The sequence below is a fragment of the Pseudonaja textilis genome, chromosome Z (genome assembly GCF_049901715.1).
Source record: "Pseudonaja textilis isolate UNSWEBS1 chromosome Z, rPseTex1.2, whole genome shotgun sequence".
NCBI lineage: Eukaryota > Metazoa > Chordata > Lepidosauria > Squamata > Elapidae > Pseudonaja > Pseudonaja textilis.
The window spans coordinates 127,877,464-127,896,725 of NC_142008.1; the positions used below are offsets into that span (position 1 = coordinate 127,877,464).

At 40.8% G+C, this 19,262-nt stretch overlaps 2 protein-coding genes across 7 annotated transcripts in view; one reads left to right on the top strand and one right to left on the bottom strand.

The window, feature by feature from the left end:
• Positions 1-15,442, top strand: part of HSD3B7 (hydroxy-delta-5-steroid dehydrogenase, 3 beta- and steroid delta-isomerase 7) — an 81,835-nt gene extending 66,393 nt beyond the window's left edge. For all 6 annotated transcript variants that reach the window (XM_026721101.2, XM_087915946.1, XM_087915942.1 and 3 more), the window contains 4 exons: positions 8,102-8,210; positions 11,236-11,335; positions 12,427-12,589; positions 14,174-15,442. In XM_026721101.2, the coding sequence (XP_026576886.2) occupies positions 8,102-8,210; positions 11,236-11,335; positions 12,427-12,589; positions 14,174-14,598 (797 nt within the window). In that variant the 3' untranslated portion in view covers positions 14,599-15,442. The remainder of the gene's footprint in view (positions 1-8,101; positions 8,211-11,235; positions 11,336-12,426; positions 12,590-14,173) is intronic.
• STX1B (syntaxin 1B) overlaps positions 1-19,262 on the bottom strand; it is a 119,825-nt gene that overhangs the window by 1,378 nt on the left and 99,185 nt on the right. The gene's annotated exons all lie outside the window — the stretch shown is intronic.

Consider the following 19,262-nt stretch of genomic DNA (forward strand, 5'->3'; position numbering starts at 1 on the left):
GATTCCACTCCACGGAGTGAATAGGAGCAGATGAAGTCCTGTTTATATTTAGATGTTATTTCCTATATGTTGGATCACTTATTTATTTATTTTATTTCAAGTATTAGATTATAGGTATAAGTATAAACATGGTTATGAATACATGAAATGGATACGAATAAAAAGAAACATTAGGACAGGGACGGTAGGCACATTGGTGCACTTATGCACACCCCCTAACTTACTCCATCTGTCACATCAAACATGTCTAAATTAATAGAAACGTCTGGAGGAACTTGGGTGTATATTCCAAGGCTTAGGCCAAGGTTGATACTTTTTATTTGGTCCCAGCTTTTAAAAATAAATAGAACTGGCTTCCCAAAAATGTGTTGGCTTTTTATGATTTATCTCTTTCATCTGTGGCCAGAAGGGGTGTAGAATGGCAGGGCAGCACGAATGAATCTAAATGAATCATCTGTAGTTTTTCTGAGCCATCTGTTTGCAATTTTTCTGAACCCAGAATACACTTCTTAGTGTAACACTAAGCTAAGAAAGGAATTCTTTGGTTCAGAATCCTGAATTAGAACAACAGAAATTAGACTATTTGCTACATTCTTGATAGCATAGCACTCTTACTTTTAAAGTCTACTGGTAAATCTGTCTATCAAAATATTTAGCCCATTCAGTAACCAAAGTTCCCTGAGTGGTTTATAATAAAACTAGCCAAATGATACAATTTGAATATAAGCCTATGTACACAATAAAATCAAATAAAATGATGGATGAAAATTAGGCCACGGTAAATCTAAAACAGTATAAATTAAAGTACAATTAAAGACAATTCAAAAGCCTGAAAAATAGAAAAGTGCTCAGCTGCTAAAGTGGCTGCCAGATGGGCCTCTCTCATAAATCGCACATCAGAAAAAGTTGTCTCCCTTTTTGATCACCAGGAAGAAATAGGCAAATCAAGTAAAATTCTAATTAGAACCAGAGATGATACCTTGAATACTGGAAGAATGGAGAAAGATAAAAGGACAATCTTTTTTTTCCTCCTGAATTTTATACAACATCTAATTCAACATTGGAATTGGCTGCCTTGAGATGGAGTGTTGGTGATCAGCTAGATTAGCTTCCTAAGAAGGCTGGAGCAATTTATGGAGATCAGATAGATCAGTGGCTCCTCAATGGGACTGCCCCTGAAGACCCTCTGCTGGGAGATGGATGCCTTTTGCAATTGTCTCTCCCCTGGGAGAACAGACTTCTGGAGTCGATGTGCCAGAGAACCAACCAATGGGGCACTGCTTATTTCCTTAAAACCTTGAATATGGAGACATGACATAATATAACATCCATGGCTTTCTAGCCTGAGAAATGGTGGGGAAGTGGACTGAAACCACTATTCTCATAGATACTTTGAAATCTATGGGATTTGAAGGTGGATTTTCACTTGGGTATATACAGGAAGTCCTTGACTTACGACCACAATTGAGCCCAACAGTTCTGTTGCTAAGTGAGGCAGTTGCCAAGTGAGTTTTAACCCCATTTTATGACTTTTCTTGCTACAGTTATTAAGTTAGTAACAATGTTGTTAAGTAAATCTGGCTTCCCCATTGACTTTGCTTGTCAGAAGGTTGCAAAAGGAGGTCACATGACCCTGAGGAACTGCAACTGTCATAAATGGGAGTCAGCTGCCAAGCATCTGAATTTTGATCTAGTAACCATGGCAATGGTGCAACGGTTGTAACTGAAAAATGGTCATGTCACTTTTTCCAGTGCTGTTAGAACTTTAAATGGTCACTAAATGAACTGTTGTTAAGTTGAGGACTACCCGTAAGCTTCACAAGAGCTAGTTGATGCAATGTTAAAGGCATAAGGCTAGACATTAGGAGACTGTGAGTCCTAGTTCTGACTAGATTTGGGGGTCTTTGAGCCAGTCATTCTCTTTCAGCCCTAGGAAGGAAGCAATGGTGAGCCACTTCTGAAACCCTCCGAAGAAAACTTCAGGGATTTTATCCAGGCAGTCACTAGGAATCAGTACTGACTTGAAGGCACACTGCACACCCAAACTGCTTCTCACTGAATGGAAAGCAACAAAGCTGCCTGTTAAACATTGTGAATGTTTATAGGATGGGATTGATGTGATAGCTATCTGAAATGGATAGATATGCTGCCAGGGGAATTATGGGGATTAATCCACTCCTCTTAACATTTGTGAAGTTGAGAAACATAGGTTTAAGTCACTTCAGGTGGGGATATAGCTGGACCAGCTGTGAAAATCCAGTCAGTCCCTAGAAGGCAGCAAAGAGTTGGATTTTTCTGCATTACCCCGCTGCCACCTAGTGTTTACCTGTATTATTGCAACCTTGATAATAGTATCCAATTGATAGTACATTTTTAAGAGGCTGTGTCTTCTGTGGCAGCCAATTTGGAAACATGCAAGCCCTTTTTGGCAGCCATTTAAGAAGAGTCCTCTTTCCATCTTCTCAAAATTCCCAAGATCCTCAGATCTGCTAATTATAGCATACGCATACAACTTTTTACATTCCCAAACTGTTATCTGGGATTAAAGCTTCCATCCCTGCTTTCTCCAAAATACATCAGTTGTCCAAGTTGCAGAATCTTTCCATATGGAAACATTTGATGCATAATCTCGCCCCCATTTTGAAATGGTCCAAATCATACTTTCACATCTCTTCTAGCACTTTCTGGTTGAGGAAGATAATTCCATTTTCTGATTCAGCTGCTACTTTTTAAAAAAATAAATAAAGTTTTTGATTCCACCAAGAGAAGGAATGGGTTTTTAAAAAGGGTTTCATGACCCTGGGTAGGGTGATTTTTATGCATGTGATGTTAGGCAAGAAAATGGAAGAAATAATTCTCTTGAAATAATTCAATTTGCTGTTATTACAAAAAAAATTGGATGATGATGATGATAGCATGATAGCATCCATGTAGAATGGAATAAACAACCAGAATGGGTCATTGAATGTGATGAGAAAGAAAAATGAGATGAAAGCTATTGATGTTTATGCAACAAATATGATCAACATTTTCAAAAACAAAATATTTACTCTTCTGGCTTACAGGGCCTAAAAGAACTATAGTCTGTAACTGGATATTTTGCTGAACTGCTCTGTGAGAACAGAAGTGTCTTCTTCAGTTCCCTGGGTGCCAGATAGGACCGGGAAGGGTCTTCTAGGAAGCCCAAGAATCAGAGCTGATGAAAATCTGGTGGAGGAGAAGGGCAGAAGCTTTGAGTCTAGCCTCTCTCACCCAAAAAATATTGTTAAAATTATAATTCTTGTTCCAAATTGGTGCACAAGGTATAACCATATTAGTTATATTCAGGGTTGATACAAATTTTAAATTGTACAGGGTGGGATGAGGAGGGACAGGATGGGATGGAACAGAACAGAACAAAAAATGGAATGGAATGGAACGAAACAAAACAAAACAGAATAGAATAGAATTTGCATTTGAAATATATCTTCTAGTTTTGGATTATTTTGCTTGATTTTATTTTTAACGTTCTCCTGACCTCAAACAAAGTTGCTCGTCTCTCCACCCAGGCCCCAGCTGGAATGCCACAGATTTCCGCCCTCACCTTTTGTTGTGTGCCAGCCTTGCCTATTTTTCTGGCCTTTCTGGAGCTAATTTAGTTTGGCTACAGAGACCCAATATAATGATCCTGCTGAGAATTTGGGAGAAGCTTCAGGGGGCTTCATTGTGCTTTTAAAGATTGAAGAGTCATTTTGCTTTTAAAGATTGTGCTTAGGATGAGTCAGGAGCAAGAATAACAAAATCCACATATGAGGCATCTTTATACTTTTGTTTGCATGATTAATGTCCCAGGGTGGATCAAACGAGGAAAGAAAAGGGTGATCCGAGGCATTTTGTTGTTTTCTGTTTAGACTTTTGCAACAATAGTCTGGAATCAACTAACAGGCTCAGTTATCAGGATGACAAATAGAATAGATTATTTTAAAAAGAAACAACCTCTTGAGAGGTAGAATTGAGAGGTGCTTAGAGGAGAAATGCTCTGCTGTTTTATTTATTATGTTTTAAACACACACATTTTTCTTGTTTTCACAATGATCCTGTGAGGTAGTAGGATCACAGCTTGGCTGTTCAGAGTGAATTTCCATCAGACTTTCCCTGAGTTCTAGTTTTAAATCTCAGCAAATTCCTTCTTCCAATCCATTAGTTTTAAAGATTGGGAATTGAAATCCATACAATTTATAGAGCTTATGTAGGAAAATGATATTAAAATGTGGCTTAGGCTCCCCTAAGATCCTGCCAGGAGGCCTTGAAGTTGAAATTATTTTCCAACCTATGTTGAAATATATAGGTAGTCCCTGACTTACAACAGTTCATTTAGTGATCATTCAAAGTTACAACAGCCCTGGAAAAAATGACTTACGACCGTTTTTCACTCTTTCGGCCGTTGGAACATCCCCATGGTTATGTGATCAAAATTCAAACTCTGGGAAACTGACTTACATTTATGACCATTGCAGTGTCCTGGGGTCATGTGATCACTTTTTGCTACCTTCTGATAAGCAAAGTCAATGGGAAAGCCAGATTCATTAACAGTCATGTTACTAATGTAACAACTGCAGTGATTCACATAACAACTGTGGCAAGAAAGGCCACAAAATGGAACAAAATTCAACAGAAATGTTAAGCTCAATTGTGGTAGTAAGTCGAGGACTACCTGTAATACCATATTACAATCCCATCAAACAAGCATGAGAAGTCGGCAACAAATACATTAATTTTCATTTTCAATACTCCTTTTATCTCTCTTTAATTTTTATGATTTATATTCAAGGAAGCTCTGCTTGAAAAATGTTCCCTAGAATGAACAAATAAATGAATGAATGCAGTATGTCAATATATCTTGGGTTGAGAGTTGACTTTTAACATACACTAGATCTGAAAGCCAACAAGTTTATTTCAAAACGCCAAATGTTTTGGACAAGACCGAAACAGTTTAAATAGCAAAGTCATTTAAAGAATAGTTTTCAAAAACAACACATCTACAAATTATATACAGAAGAGAAAGCAAACAGGCCTTGGCAGAGGCCAAGAGGGAAAGAGAGAAGGGCAAATGAGGGAGGAGAGGGAAGGGTAAGGGAAGGGGGGGATAGAATGGGGAAAACAGTTAGAATAAAACCATATTTTTGTGACTGTCTGTAAGAACAGTAACTGTAAAAACATATGTTGTTTTTAATGGTAAAATTAATAAAGTTTTTCATAAAGAATAGTTTTCAACCTTGTTAAATTTTCCTTCTCTGGGTTAATCTATTACAAACAGAGACTTTCATTTATAAGCCAGAAAATGGAGAGTCCCTCAGATCCTCCAGTGATTGACATTTGTCAGTGCCCTAATTTTTTTTTTTTGAAAGGAAGCCCACCTAAAACTCAATCGTTTTGATGACTCTATTTTGCTTCCTTGTCTCAAAAATTTTGTCCCCAGCTCACCCCACTTTCCCTTAGCAAATCCATAGATTGGTGTTTCTCAACTGTGGCAATTTTAAGATATGTGAACTTCAACTCCCAGAATTCCTGAGCTAGCATACCAGCTAGGGAATTCTGGGAGTTGAAGTCCACACATCTTAAAGTTGCCAACATTGAAAAGCACTTCCAGCCAGAGATGCTAGAAAAGGAGTGCTATAATCCCTGTTGGCTATCGTCTCATGACTTTCTGAACCACAAATCAGCCAACCCCTTTAGCTGTATCCTGCAAACACAACTGCTGTATCCAGGGGTGGGATTCTACTGGTTTGGACCAGTTTGGGGGAACTGGATGTTAAATTTACATCTGGTTCGCCAAACTGGTAGTTGAACCGGCCTGCCCACCCTGCCCCACCCCTCCCAGGATGTGGCCCATTTTGAATGCAGATAAGTTCAGGGTCCACACAGAGGCTCTGGGAGGGCAAAAAATGGGCCGAACCGGAAGTTCTGGAAGTCCGGAAACGGCCCTGTTTCCGGCTTCCAGAGGGCCTCCAGAGCCCAGGGGAGACCGTTTTTGCCTTCCAGAGGCCCAAGGGAAGCCTCTGGAGCCTGGGGAAGGCGAAAAACTGCCCTCCTGGAAGTTCTAGTAGGCCACACCCACCCAGCAACCAGGCAGCAAACCAGTTGCTGGGATTTTTGAATCCTGCCCCTGACTGTATCTTGATTATTTAGATTCCTGAACCAGGTCTAACACCTGTTTTCTTGGGCACTGACAATTTGCTTATGACAACCCACTAACTAGACTAATTAATGCATGATCCAATCTGTTCTTACAGGACAGTGCTATATTTACATGGACTTAAGACAGCATTGCTCTAACTTCTGAACTGAGTCAAAGAGTGTTTTGAAATAGCCAAGAGATGTATCATAATACACACAGAATTAGTAACTTGGAGGAGGAAAGAGACCTAAAAAATAGATAATAGACCAAAAACGTAATCCCTTCTTTCACCCGAGATCACTTATTCTGCAGAAAGAGAAGGTTCGGGGTAGAAGGAGAATAGATCATAAGAATACTAAATAGCTTTCATAAATGGTTGAACCATGTGACCACGTCCTGTTATTATCTCTTCAGAGGCTTAGACTGGATCAGGTTATCATTATACTGCCAAATTTGAAAAGACAGCTGTTGTTTCCTGTAACCTGGTGTGAATATAGACTCCGGGTCCCACACGTCTCCTAAGGGCCATCTGGAAATCCTAGCTTCAGGTTTCTTGTGGTTCACAAATTTCAGAAATGGGGTTTGCCACAAATCCCGTGCAAATCTTTTCCTGTTATCATTCACAGCTGCAGTTCAGAAACACACGTGGCCCAACAGATAGCTTGCATCCTTGTCATACAATTATGGAATGGGAAAATTCACAGACTAACCTTGTTGTCATTCCAGGCAGCCCTGGGCCCTGTTTCTTTTCCCAGGACCACAGCCGAGGTGGGGTATGCAACCACTCTCAGCAATGGATGTGTTGAATTACAATAATATGCCTTTCCATTAGCTGAATCATCATGTCTGATATGAGACAAATATATAGAAAATGGTTTGATTTGCAAAGAAAGGCTACTTGAGCAAGGTCAAAGGTATCCTCGCTTTTACAAAATAACTTTGATTTCCCCAGTTACTTTCTTCCAAGATTTCTGCTGCAAATAAGAATAGAATAGAATAGAATAGAATAGAATAGAATAGAATAGAATAGAATAGAATAGAATAGAATAGAATAGAATAAGAAATGAATAGAAAATAAAATATGGAATGGAATGGAGTAAAGTGGAGTGGAAATGGAATGGAAAAGAAAATATGGAATGGAATGGAATTGAAAAGAATAGAAAGGAAAAAAATTGTCAAGGTTGAGGGGGTGAACGATAAGATATCAACTCACTCGTGTAGCTTCAGTGAAGTTTTTATTCGTCTCTCACACCACAACAACAGGTAACAGTGATCAAATTATGTTTAAAGTCAGCTCTGGGTTTTGTTGCAACCCAGAGCTCTATTTATACATGTTATACTTTGGATAACAACATAATTACTATAACCACCTTCCAGCTACTTTCGCTGCCTAACATCCGGCATCCTTAAATTAAAGAAACATGGTAACTGCACCTTTCCTCTGTCAATGAGTCCATGTACCCCCATTTGTGAGTGGACTACCAGGAATTTGTCTCTGGTGCAGAAGCCGGAGTTACACAATCACATATTGTAGAATCCTGCAGAGCAGGAAAACGGTAACCTGAAAATCAGTTTGGCTTCATTTTCATTTTACTTTGAAAATCACCTTTAATATTCCTCAAAGAAACTCAGACACACGCTGGTGGGTAGAATGGTGTTCAGTCACCAAAGGCAGTATAGCTAGTTCTTGGTTTCCCAGCAGTTTATTTAGTGACCAAAGTTGCAATGGCACTCTGCCTCTGTTTATTATGGGAAAATGAGGTGCTAAAACAATTGGTTCCTATGCAATAAAAAACCCACAGATTTCATTGTTGCTTTTTAATTCCTGGGAGACCTGTTTCTTTTCCAGCAGGTGAGGGCTGTGGTGGACAGCCAAGTTTTGCATTGTTTCTCCTTCTCCTCCACTTCTCATCTTATCCCCCTTTTTCCCCTCTTTCCCTCTAGGAACCAAAAACGTAATTGAGGCCTGTGTCACACAAGGAGTCCAGTATCTGGTTTACACTAGCAGCATGGAGGTTGTAGGACCTAACATAAAAGGCCACCCTTTCTACAAGTAGGAGTTGCTTATTTTTCAATAATAATAATGATAATGACAACAACAATGACAATGATAATAATAATAGGTTTGAAAAAGGTAGGTTCATTGCAATACCTGGTGATGCACAAATTGAAGATGCTCAGCAAGAAAAAAAATCACAAAGTATTCGGACCTACAAATTGAAGTTGAGCAACTTTGGAAAAAGAAATTGTGTGGTATCCCAATTATAATTGGAGCCCTTGGAGCAATACCTAAAGGACTACCTTGCTATTTGGAAATTCTGAATTTTTCAGACTTGAATACCCCGATTCTATAAAAAACCACCCTACTAGGGACAGCTTATATCTTCCGACACTACCTTAACAATTCCTAGGTCCTTGGTTAGGACTCAAGCTATTGAGCTACCAAACAGCCCCAAAGGCTGTGAATCTCACTAAAGATTTAATAATGATGATGATGATGATGACGACAACAACAACAACAACAATAATAATAATAGGTCCCAAAACAACTGGAGCACCATTTGAACACTACTGGCATTGACATTTGCCATCAGTCAATTGCAGAAGGCAGCTTTACTTGGAACAGCTTCCATCTTGCAGCGATATCTGTAACACCACCAAATATCGAGATTTGCCTATCCCAGTCCTTGGTAAGGACTCAATAGGTTGACAAAAATGCCAAACCCAGTCTGAACATCTGGCTGACTGTGCAGATGATGATGATGATGATGATGATGATGATGATGATGATGATAATAATAATAATAATAATAATAATAATAATAATAATAATAATAATAATATAAAATGATGCACTTCATTAGGCCAAGAAACTGCGGAGTTTTTTTACAGTTTCTGTTGTCTGTAGATATTCTCAGTCATCCAGATTGTGGTTGTCCCAAAGGTGCTTTTTCAAAAGGCCACTGTTTTTTTCTTTGAGGATGTTCAGCTTCTCATCCAAGAAGCTTCTTCAGTTCTGACTGGATGGTGGGGGAATGGAAAGATTTATGTTCCTAACAGACAGCTGGTCATTTGGATTCTTTTTAGAGAGTCTTTGAGGCCACTTGAAGGCTTGTCTGTATCCTCAGGGTCACCTGAGTAGTGCAAATGGTATGGAGCCTTCTTGGTACTGTTTAAAGGATTGTCTTGTGGAGCTTTGCTTTCTTCAGGATGTTTTCCTCTGTTTTCTGCACCTCAAACTGACAACACAGACTCAACTCCAACGGTCTGTATCTGTGTCCAACAGTGAAGAAACACAGAGCAGTAGAAGAACATCCTGAAGAAATCATAGCTCCACAATACAGTCTTTTCAGCAGTACCAAGAAGGCTCCATGCCCATTTTCACTACTCAGATGACCCTGAGGACACAAACAAACTTCCAAGTGGCCTCAATTACTCCATAAAATGACCAGCTGTCTGCAAGGAGGATAAATCCTTCCACTCCCCACCATCCAATCATAGCTCAAGAAGCCTCTTGAATGAGAAATGTCTTCAAAGAAAAAACAAGAATGTCCTCTTGAAAAATACAATTTCTGTTAAAATTCTGTTCCCCTTGGGTTGGACTAATTGGCAACCAAGGTCCTTTTCAACCCTATTATTCTATGTTCTAATTTGGCCAACTTTGGAGTTTCTTATTATTTTGAGCCTTCTCACACTGTTTTAGCTATTGAAGGGCCTAAACATGCATGTTTTCTAAATAGAAGCGAACACCTAAAGAGTTAACTGAGTTTCAGTGTTGGCTGTTAGATAATAGGGAGTTCCCCTGTTTTAGGTCAGACACACATGTTTTGGCCCTATTCAAGGATTTCCCTGGGTTCTCCTAGCAATGCCATGGCAACAGGGATATAGTTACTAACAGTCACCATGGAGACAAGCCAGGAACATATTTTAAAGGCCTAGCGCTCTCTATGGGTGTGGGCCAATGGCTCTGCTCTCTCTTCTAACAAGCAAGGAAAGTTGCTTGCGGTTAGAAGCTTAGTCACCTCAAGGTTTGCCAATTAGAAAAAAAATCACTGCAGGGTCCAAGAAATCTTCAGCTTATGACCATTCAGTTACAACGGCCAGTGAAAAAAAATGACTTATGACTGTTTTTCACATTTATGGACCACTGCAGCTTGCCCCAGGGACATGTGATCAAACTTTGGACACTTGCCAACTGCTTCATATTTATGAAGGTCACAGTGTCCCGAGATCATACAATCATCACCTTTTGTGACTTTCTGACAACCAAAGCCAACGTGTATCCAGATTCACTGTACTGCCATTTTACTAACTTAACAGCTGCAGTGATTCACTTAACAACAGTGGCAAGAAAGGTTGTAAAATGGGGCCAAACTTGCTTAATAACTGTCCCGCTTAAGCAACAGAAATTTGAGGTTCAATTGTGGTCATAAGTCGAGGATTACCAGTGTAATCCTTTAACGGATGCATATAGGAAACCTATTAGATACAACCCTTTCCACCATGGGGAAGTCAAAAGAAGCTGCAAAGTTCTCCCCCCTTTTTCTTCCCCATATCATTTAAGGCAGAGGTGGTAATTCAGCAGGTTCTGACCAGTTCTGGAGAACCGGTAGCGGAAATTTTGAGTAGTTCGGAGAACCGGCAAATACCACCTCTGACTGGCCCCGCCCCATCTACATTCTGCTTCCCATTGAGTCCCAGCTGATTGACTGGGTCTTCTTTTGTTGCCCTGCATAGGAGAATGGAGCTGGAAAGCAGGTTAGTGGGGTGGGGAGGGAATGGGGATTTTGCAGTAACCTTCCCCTGCCATGCCCCCAAGCCATCAAGCCACACCCACAGAACCGGTAGTAAAAAATTTTGTATCCTACCATTGATTTAAGGGTTCAGGAGTATTGTCCTCTCCTATGTAACGCAGGGGGCAGCAGCCACTGTAGCAATTGTTCTAGATTTAAATGAACAGCGCTAAAGTGCATTTAAGACACATAACTGTTAACGGTGACCTGGTTAACTGCTCTTGGTCTCACTTGTTGCAAGCACGGGGTTTTGATTGCCTCTGTTGCTTTCTTCTTTGCTTGCAGGGGCAACGAGAACACGACCTATGAGGCCATCCACCACCATCCTTACCCACTTAGCAAGGCCAAGGCCGAGCAGCTGGCCCTCGAAGCCAATGGGCAACTGGTAAGCTAGAACTTGACAGAGGAGTTTGAATGTCTTCCGAGTTAACCAAGCCATGTGCTTCTTGGCGTCCTTCTATCTCAAACTCAGCCTGCCCCTAAGTCCGTAGTGATTTCCTTGAAACTGGCACTCTGCAAAAGATTCAGGCAGGGTGTGGTGACTGTTGATTAATCTGTGCGATGCAGGTCGAGTTATCTCCAGAGTACAAGGGTGAAGAAGGCTACCTGAAGCAGCTGTGCCTACATAGATACTTACATGGTTTATTTATTTGGCTAAGTGTGGTTAAACACACAAGGAATTTGTCTCTGGTGCAGAAGCATTTAGTGTACTTGCAAAACAACACATTATAGTAATAATGTCAGTCAATTAATCAATCAATCAATCAAAATAAATAAATAAAAAATAAATAAAATAATACTGAAGTGTACAGCCTATAAAAAGGAGAAAGTAAAAATTATAAAATGAAAAAATAATAATCTTGAAACCACACCCTATGAGTTAATATACATACACATCAGGCAAAAAACAAACAAACACTTAGTCATTCTATTTTATCAGCTGCGAGAATTAGATGTTCAGCAGAATGGAAGAAAGTGTCTAGTTGTCTTGGCGTACAATGCTGTATAGTGTTGTTACACTGCCTTCTCTGTGTTCTTCCCCCATCATTTTGTGGGCTTTGAATCCTAGGCTGCTTCATCCAACGCTGTTGTCTTGACTAGACAGACAATGGTATATCATGGTGAAGGAAGACCCAGATTCAAATCCTTCCTCAATGATGGGTGACTCTGGGCCATGTATGGTCTGTCCAGTCTACCTCCTTGAGTTGTGGTTAGTGGAGTCTGCTTTCAGCCATGAAAGTTCACTGGAGAAGTGACTTTGGGCCCCCAACCTATCTCACATGCTTGTTGTTAGGTGAAACCAGGAGGAAAAATATCCCTTGTCTGAATCTCCAGGGAAACTTGGGATGACAGTCCAGCAACCCAACCTAAATAAAGACTTTGCCACCAATTTCTAACTTGTCTCGATGGTGGATTGTCCACCCACAACATATTCAGATGTGCCAATCAGCTACAGAAAATCTTTCTTTTCTGCAGATGCTGAATGGGAAACGGCTAGTCACTTGTGCCGTTCGTCCAATAGGCATCTATGGGGAGAACCATCTGCTGATGAAGGAGTTTTATGAGAAAGGGCTGATGACAAAGAAGTACATGATCCGGGCCATCCCATCCTCTGTGGAGCATGGCAGGGTCTATGTAGGTAAGTTAGGATGGTGCCTGGTGCACTCTTGACCCACTTTTGTTTATTTAGATGCTTTTACTCTTCTTGTGCATGTTCTTGTATGTACATACTTCTTTATATCAGGTTCTGAATTTCTTAAGAACTGTGGAGTCCTCAATGCCCTCTGAACTTGGTTGTTTACTTGTAGATATTTCATTACTGGACTAGGTAATGTCATCAGTGCCATGGAAATTGGGGTTTGCTCCCTGTTTATAGACAGTAGCTTCCCCTGCCTTTGTTGGTAGGTGTGGTTTGGTTTTTGTTTCCTGGGTAGTTCCTTGATTAGGGTATTGTTTTCTACTTTATTGTTTGTCACATGATGCACCTCCACTAACACCAGCAGGGCAAACTCCTATAAATAAACAAGGAGCAAACACTGTACTCCTTCACAATGATGATATTATCTAACCAGGTAATGAAATGTCTGAAAGCAAGTAACCAAGCTCAGAGAGCACCAGGAACCCCACAGTTCAACCCTAAGCTGCAGATATTCTCTTTCATGAGGACTTCTTAAGAACCATTGCCCTACTCTCTGCTGTCAAGTACATCTCTGAATTACCATTTGGTAATCATAGCCCTTGGATATAAATTTCAGACCCAAGAAATAAGCCTGATGTGAATTCATACTAATTTGACACGTTGTTCAGGGCAGGATCTCAAAGTTTGGGATCCTTTTTTCCCTTAGAGGGAATAAAAATAATGTTTAGATTATTTAGGTTAGATGAAAAACAAATGCCCGCCTTAATATTTCTCACAGCATTTATCAAACATTCTGAGCCAGTAGCCACCCTCCTTTTGCAAGAAAAATAAAGGAGCAAAGCTTGCAGTGAGTCTTGACATTGTTTGCATTTTGTCTGAGTAAGCCTGATCAGATTTCAGGTTTTTTTTAAGTGTGTAGCCCCCACAAGTTACTTATGACTCCCTCAAGGATTTGGGCAGGAAACTTGAAAAGCCCTTTTGTAAGAAAAAAAAAAAACTTTTTTAAAAAAGAAAACAACTTCCATTTAGCTGCTGGATTTATTTGCTATCTCTATTACAGTATAAGTAAAAGCAAGACCTAACCCATTCCCTAAAATCTCCATCCCCAATATGAACTGGGAAATTAATAACAGAGTTGAAAGGGGCCTTGGAGGTCCAACCCCCTGTTCAAACAGGAGACCCTAGACCACTCCAGACAAATGGTTGTCCAGTTTCTTCTTAAAAGCCTTCAGTGTTGGATCACCCACAACTTCTGCAGGCAAGTCATTCCACGGATTAATTGTTCTAAATTTCTCAAACAATAGACATGCCTGTACACACATGGGCACACGCACACACAAACACAATCCCTGTTTCAATGTCTTGTGTGATCAGATCTTGTGTTAAGACTTTTAATTTACAGAAGATAGGAAGCACTATTTTTAAAAACACGTTTGAGATCTTATCCCTGCTGTGTTAGGTTGATAAACAGTGCTACGTTATTGAATCTCCATATTATTCCACATTTTCACAAAAGTGGCATCGGCTAGTGAAACGTCCCTCACTTGATTATCTTTTTGGTCTCCTAACTTGCTCCTTCTGTAGGCAATGTGGCTTGGATGCATGTCCTGGTTTCTCAGAAGATTCAAGAGGACCCCTCAACCATTGGGGGCCAAGTTTATTTTTGCTATGATGACTCTCCGTACAAGAGCTACGAGGACTTTAACATGGAGTTCTTGAGCCCGTGTGGCTTCCGCCTCTTGGGGTCACACCCACTGCTGCCGTTCTTTCTCCTCCATCTGATAGCTCTGCTCAATGCTATCCTGCAGTGGCTCCTAAAGCCCTTCTGTGTGTATGCCCCCATCCTCAACCCCTACACCCTGGTGATTGCCAGCACTACCTTCACTATAAAAACCGACAAGGCCCTGAAGCACTTCGGATACAAACCCTGCTTCACTTGGGAGGAAAGCAAGAATCGCACAATCAGGTGGCTCCAAGAGGTCGCAGCAGAAAAGCAGATGGAGAAGTAGGCCCCGCAAGACAGGTCAACACGAAAGGGGAAATCGCTCTGGAGGAATCAGAGTTGGGGAATGGAAAGCTCCTGGATTTCAGCTGTGCTAAACTCAGGACATTTGCAATATTAACCTATGGCCTTATGTTGACTGGTTTGAGACGGTGATGTTATATATTTGTACAGTAACTACCTTTGTCTTAGATGACCTTTGGAAGTAGGCCTATAGTTTTGCAGGAATGGGTAAACCCTCTGTTTCCCAAGCAGAAATGTCAAATACCAAAGAAATACGTTTTAGATTTTGGCTGAGTGCATCAGTATCTCATTCTCAACTCGACAAGGGCTTTTTTCTTCCAGCCAAAGTCCCAAACTCTTTTCAAAATTACTTTTGATGACGGTCTTCAATATTTCTATCATGTCATACATTCCAATCTGCTCAGTTGAATTTCTTCTATCTGAGTGTGTTTATCCATCTGCCTGCATTGATTTAGCATGCTTCAAAGATTATCCAGAAGGCAGCAAGGTCCAGTTCATCTTCTACCATTCCTTATCTTTGGAAGATGGATTGTTGATCTATTGCATGTCACTACAGACCAGTTCCATGTTTTTCTTCCTACCTCAATGACCTTTAAGTGCAATAAGGATCGAGGTTCATGTTTTTGATATCATCTCTAACCAGTCCCTAATGATCCGAGTAAGCAGATATACTCTTAAGTGTGAAAGGAGATTAGGATGCTATCCTATGATTTTTCTAGCCACAATTATCTTACATGACATGTGCAATAGAAATGTATGACTGGAAAGCCTCCTTGATGGCCAACGATTAAGTTAAGCAAGCAAATAAATATATTATATTCTCATGAGAGCTGCAATTATCTTTTATGAAGTCTGTGAGAAGTTTAAAAACTAAGGAAGAGAGATATAATGGATCAAGCGAAAGAGCCTGAAGGGACATATCTAGGGGTGGGATTCTACCGGTTTGGACCGGTTCTATAGAACCGATTGTTATGATCCTGCACAGTTCAGAGAACCGGCAAATCATGTCCCTGGCTGGCCCCGCTGCTGTCTGCCTGCCCCTCCCTGTCCAGTCAGTCCTTATCGTGCATGTGCAATATCGCATGCATGCCCAACATCGTTGACTGCGTTCTTTCCTGCCCAGTCACTCTTTAAGATATTTTTCCCCCTCCCAACAATCAGCTGTTCCAATGATCAGCTGTTCCGGGATCCCCCTCGCTGTCTTACTGCTTCACCCAGGAGGTTTCCCTGAGGCCCAAAAGACCCCAAAATGAGGAGGGGTGTGCTGCAAAAAAAGAAGTCATGCCCACCCAGTCATATGGCCATGCCCATGCCTACCTAGCCATGCCCATAGAACCGGTGGTTAAAAAATTTGAATCCCACCCCTGGACGTATGTGTGTGGGACATGCTGGAAGCAGTGGATGATGGGAATTAGTGGCCTTGAGTAAAATCTGTTGCTGTATAACCAATAGTGTTATGTAGGCCCTTCACACAGATGCTTTTTCAAGAGGTAACTGGACTTTCTGGTTTTTCTTTGAAGACGTTTCACTTCTCATCCAAGGAGCTTCTTCAGCTCTGACTAGCAGTCAGAGCTTCTTCAGCAGTCAGAGCTGAAGAAGCTTCTTGGATAAAGAAGCAAAATATCTTCAAAGAAAATCCAATTTCCTCTTGAAAAGAACACCTTTGGGGCTTCACTTAGAAATTTATTTATTTTGTTGAAGATTGGGTGCTGTAAAAGTTTTTTTTTTAACCATGTATATCATCTACAGTTATTTTCAGCTTTGTTGCATAACAATGAATTTCTCTGTTTTTGACTTCTGTCTATTAAGAAAGCTACATGTTTCCATGCGGATATCTATGTATGGGTATTTTAAAAAAACAGCAAGGCAACTGCAGCATTGCTCATCTTTTCACTTTATACCTTTTATGATAGAGCCCTGGATGCAACCTGAGATTATCCCTGGTGCCGAACACAGGTCCTGTTCCCCTCCACAGTCCCTTAAGACTCTGAGGCATAGAGTTGTTTTGTTGATTAAACAAGCCAAGTTTGTTAAAACTGTGGTTTGCTGACTGTATTCACATGTCAGCTGCACTTGCTTCTTAAGCAGCTTCAGTAAAGCACAGGAACAGAATGACTTAGTTTATGATTGACCTTAGTCAGTATCTAAATACAACCTTCAGATTGTAACTACATCCCCTAATTTCCTCCTCCTTTTAAAGCAAGTTGCCTGATACAAAGTTCTAGAGCACTTTATTCAATTTCAATAGCTGCCCATCTTAATGAAGGAATCTGGGCTTACAGATCAAATTTCATGCTTGCGTGTTACTTTGCCCTTTGCCCTTTCGATCTTGCATATGATTATCCAGCTCTTAGCAAGCTCCTAGTTGCATCTGCGCAGCTCCCCTTCTAGACCTCAACTGGGCACTGAAGTGAGAAGTTCCTTTTATAACTCCCAAGAACCAGACAGGCCCAAGACCTAAAGGAGCTTCCATCTTTTGACAAATGTTACACGTTTGGCCAAAGCAACTTCATTTGAACTTTTCTTGAATATGGGAGGATGGCCAGCAACATGCCATCAGGGATAATTTAACAAACAGGTGAATGACAGGTGAAAAGAAAAATCTTTGGAGAAAGGGAAAACAGTGACCAAAGCTAAGCAGATGCTAAGATTCTACACTGATGGGTGGAACTGGGAACCAATTCACATCCGATCAAATCAGAAAGGGCCCAGCTGACAGCAACCAAGTGTAGCAATCCACACTTTACTCGCCAATCAGGGGTGTGGCCCACTCATGGCTCACAGGCTGGATGCATCGCGTGCTGGCCCCGCCCCCGCCCGGTTTAGCAAAGGGAAAAAAAGGGCCCGATACGTCACATGACACTTCCATGGTGATGCGAGTTTGACAGTCCTGATCTAGATCAAAATGCTCCAAGTCACAATGAAATTGTGGTGAAGGCTGCTGCCCAAGGATCAAATGAGCTGTGCAGGTGTTTGACGGAAGATCCCATTGCCTGAACTTCACCTGTCCTAGGTAGTAGCTCTTCAAAACCGCTAGGATGTTTATTTTTGTGTAGGACACATGGACTTGCAATATATATTAACATTTTGCCTAGATCAAAAGCACAATAAAATATGAATGTTTAAAAAAAGATCTATATTCAGACGTCAACCATCTAACCATTGAAGTGCAGCGTCGTTTATACAAAAGAAAACAGTTTACTGGATTGGTAATTTATCCTCAGCTTACATCCAGTCACGGTGTGATTTACAGTTGGACGTGGAATCCCACAGTCACACTAAGGGGAGGATACTATGTACCCCATTTATACGGAGACTGTCTGTTGTAATTCAAAGCCTGGCACCTTTTTCATGGAGTCATTTATATGGCTGGATATTCACCAACCTGCTTGGCTGAGCAGATATTACACAAGTGACAGTGGGGGCTTCCTAGATTTGAGCTTCCGGCTGATAAATGAGAAAGGTTGGCATATACCAGGTGGAGGGATAGCACTGTGGGATGGTAAACAAGTTAAACAGGCGGTCCTCAACTTGCGACCACAACTGAGCCCGAAATTTATGTTGCTAAGGGAGATGTTTGTGAAGTGAGCTTTTATCCCATTTTACGACCTTTTCCCGCCACAGTCGTTAAGTGAATCAGTACAATTGTTAAGTTAGTAGCCTGTTCAGAGAGTGTGGCCTCCCCATCGACTCTGCTTGCTGGAAGGTCACAAAGAAAGAGACTCCCACGATCCCAGGACACTGCAAACTAAGGTCATAAATACAAGTCAGTTGCCAAGGGTCCGAATTCTGATCATATGCCCACGGAGATGCTGCAAAGATCATAAGTGCAAAAAATGGTCATAAATCATAAATCACTTTTTTAGTGATGTTGTAACTTTGAATGGTCACTAAATGAACGGTTGTATGTCAAGGAGTACCTGTACAAGTCAGCAAAATCTTCCTTGGCCTTTTTTTTTTAAATGGGCTTTGAATAAAACTATGGTGTTTAATTGCTTCTTAGTCCCAGAGGTTTGTACTGTTCCAGGTATAAAAGCAGGCTATTTTTCTGCCTCTCAGCCACTCCTATATTGACAAGATTGTTAAGAGGTGGGGGGGGGGGGAAAGGGCCATCTCCTTGGAGCTGCATTCCTGTGCAACAATAAGCAAAAAGAGATCGGGGCATATATTCTCCAGCTCCGTGCCAGCTGACTCAGACAAGCTTGTCAAAACCCTTCAAAACAGTAAGCTCCAAGGAACAACCCAAAGGTAAATTATGTTTAAGGAAGATTGATCAGCAACAAAGTTTGGGAATTAAACTAGGCTGATAATCCGCAAAGAACCTGTGGACAAAATGAAGAAAATCCAGCAAAAGAGGGTTTGTTTGTTTTTTTAAAATAAATCTGGGGTTTCAGCTTAAAGCGGGAGAAAAAGGTTCTTAGCTAGTGGAGTTGTGTGAACAGCCAGCAAATAACAAAACAGAATTCTTTATTGGCCAAGTGTGATTGGAAACACAAGGGATTTATCTCCAATGCGTAAGCTCTTGATTGTACATACAGACAACAAGGTAATATAATCAGTGTACATGCATACATACAGACAAACAAACATCATGTACATAATGAAGGATTTGTTCTATCATAATACATCCGTAAGTGTTGGATACAC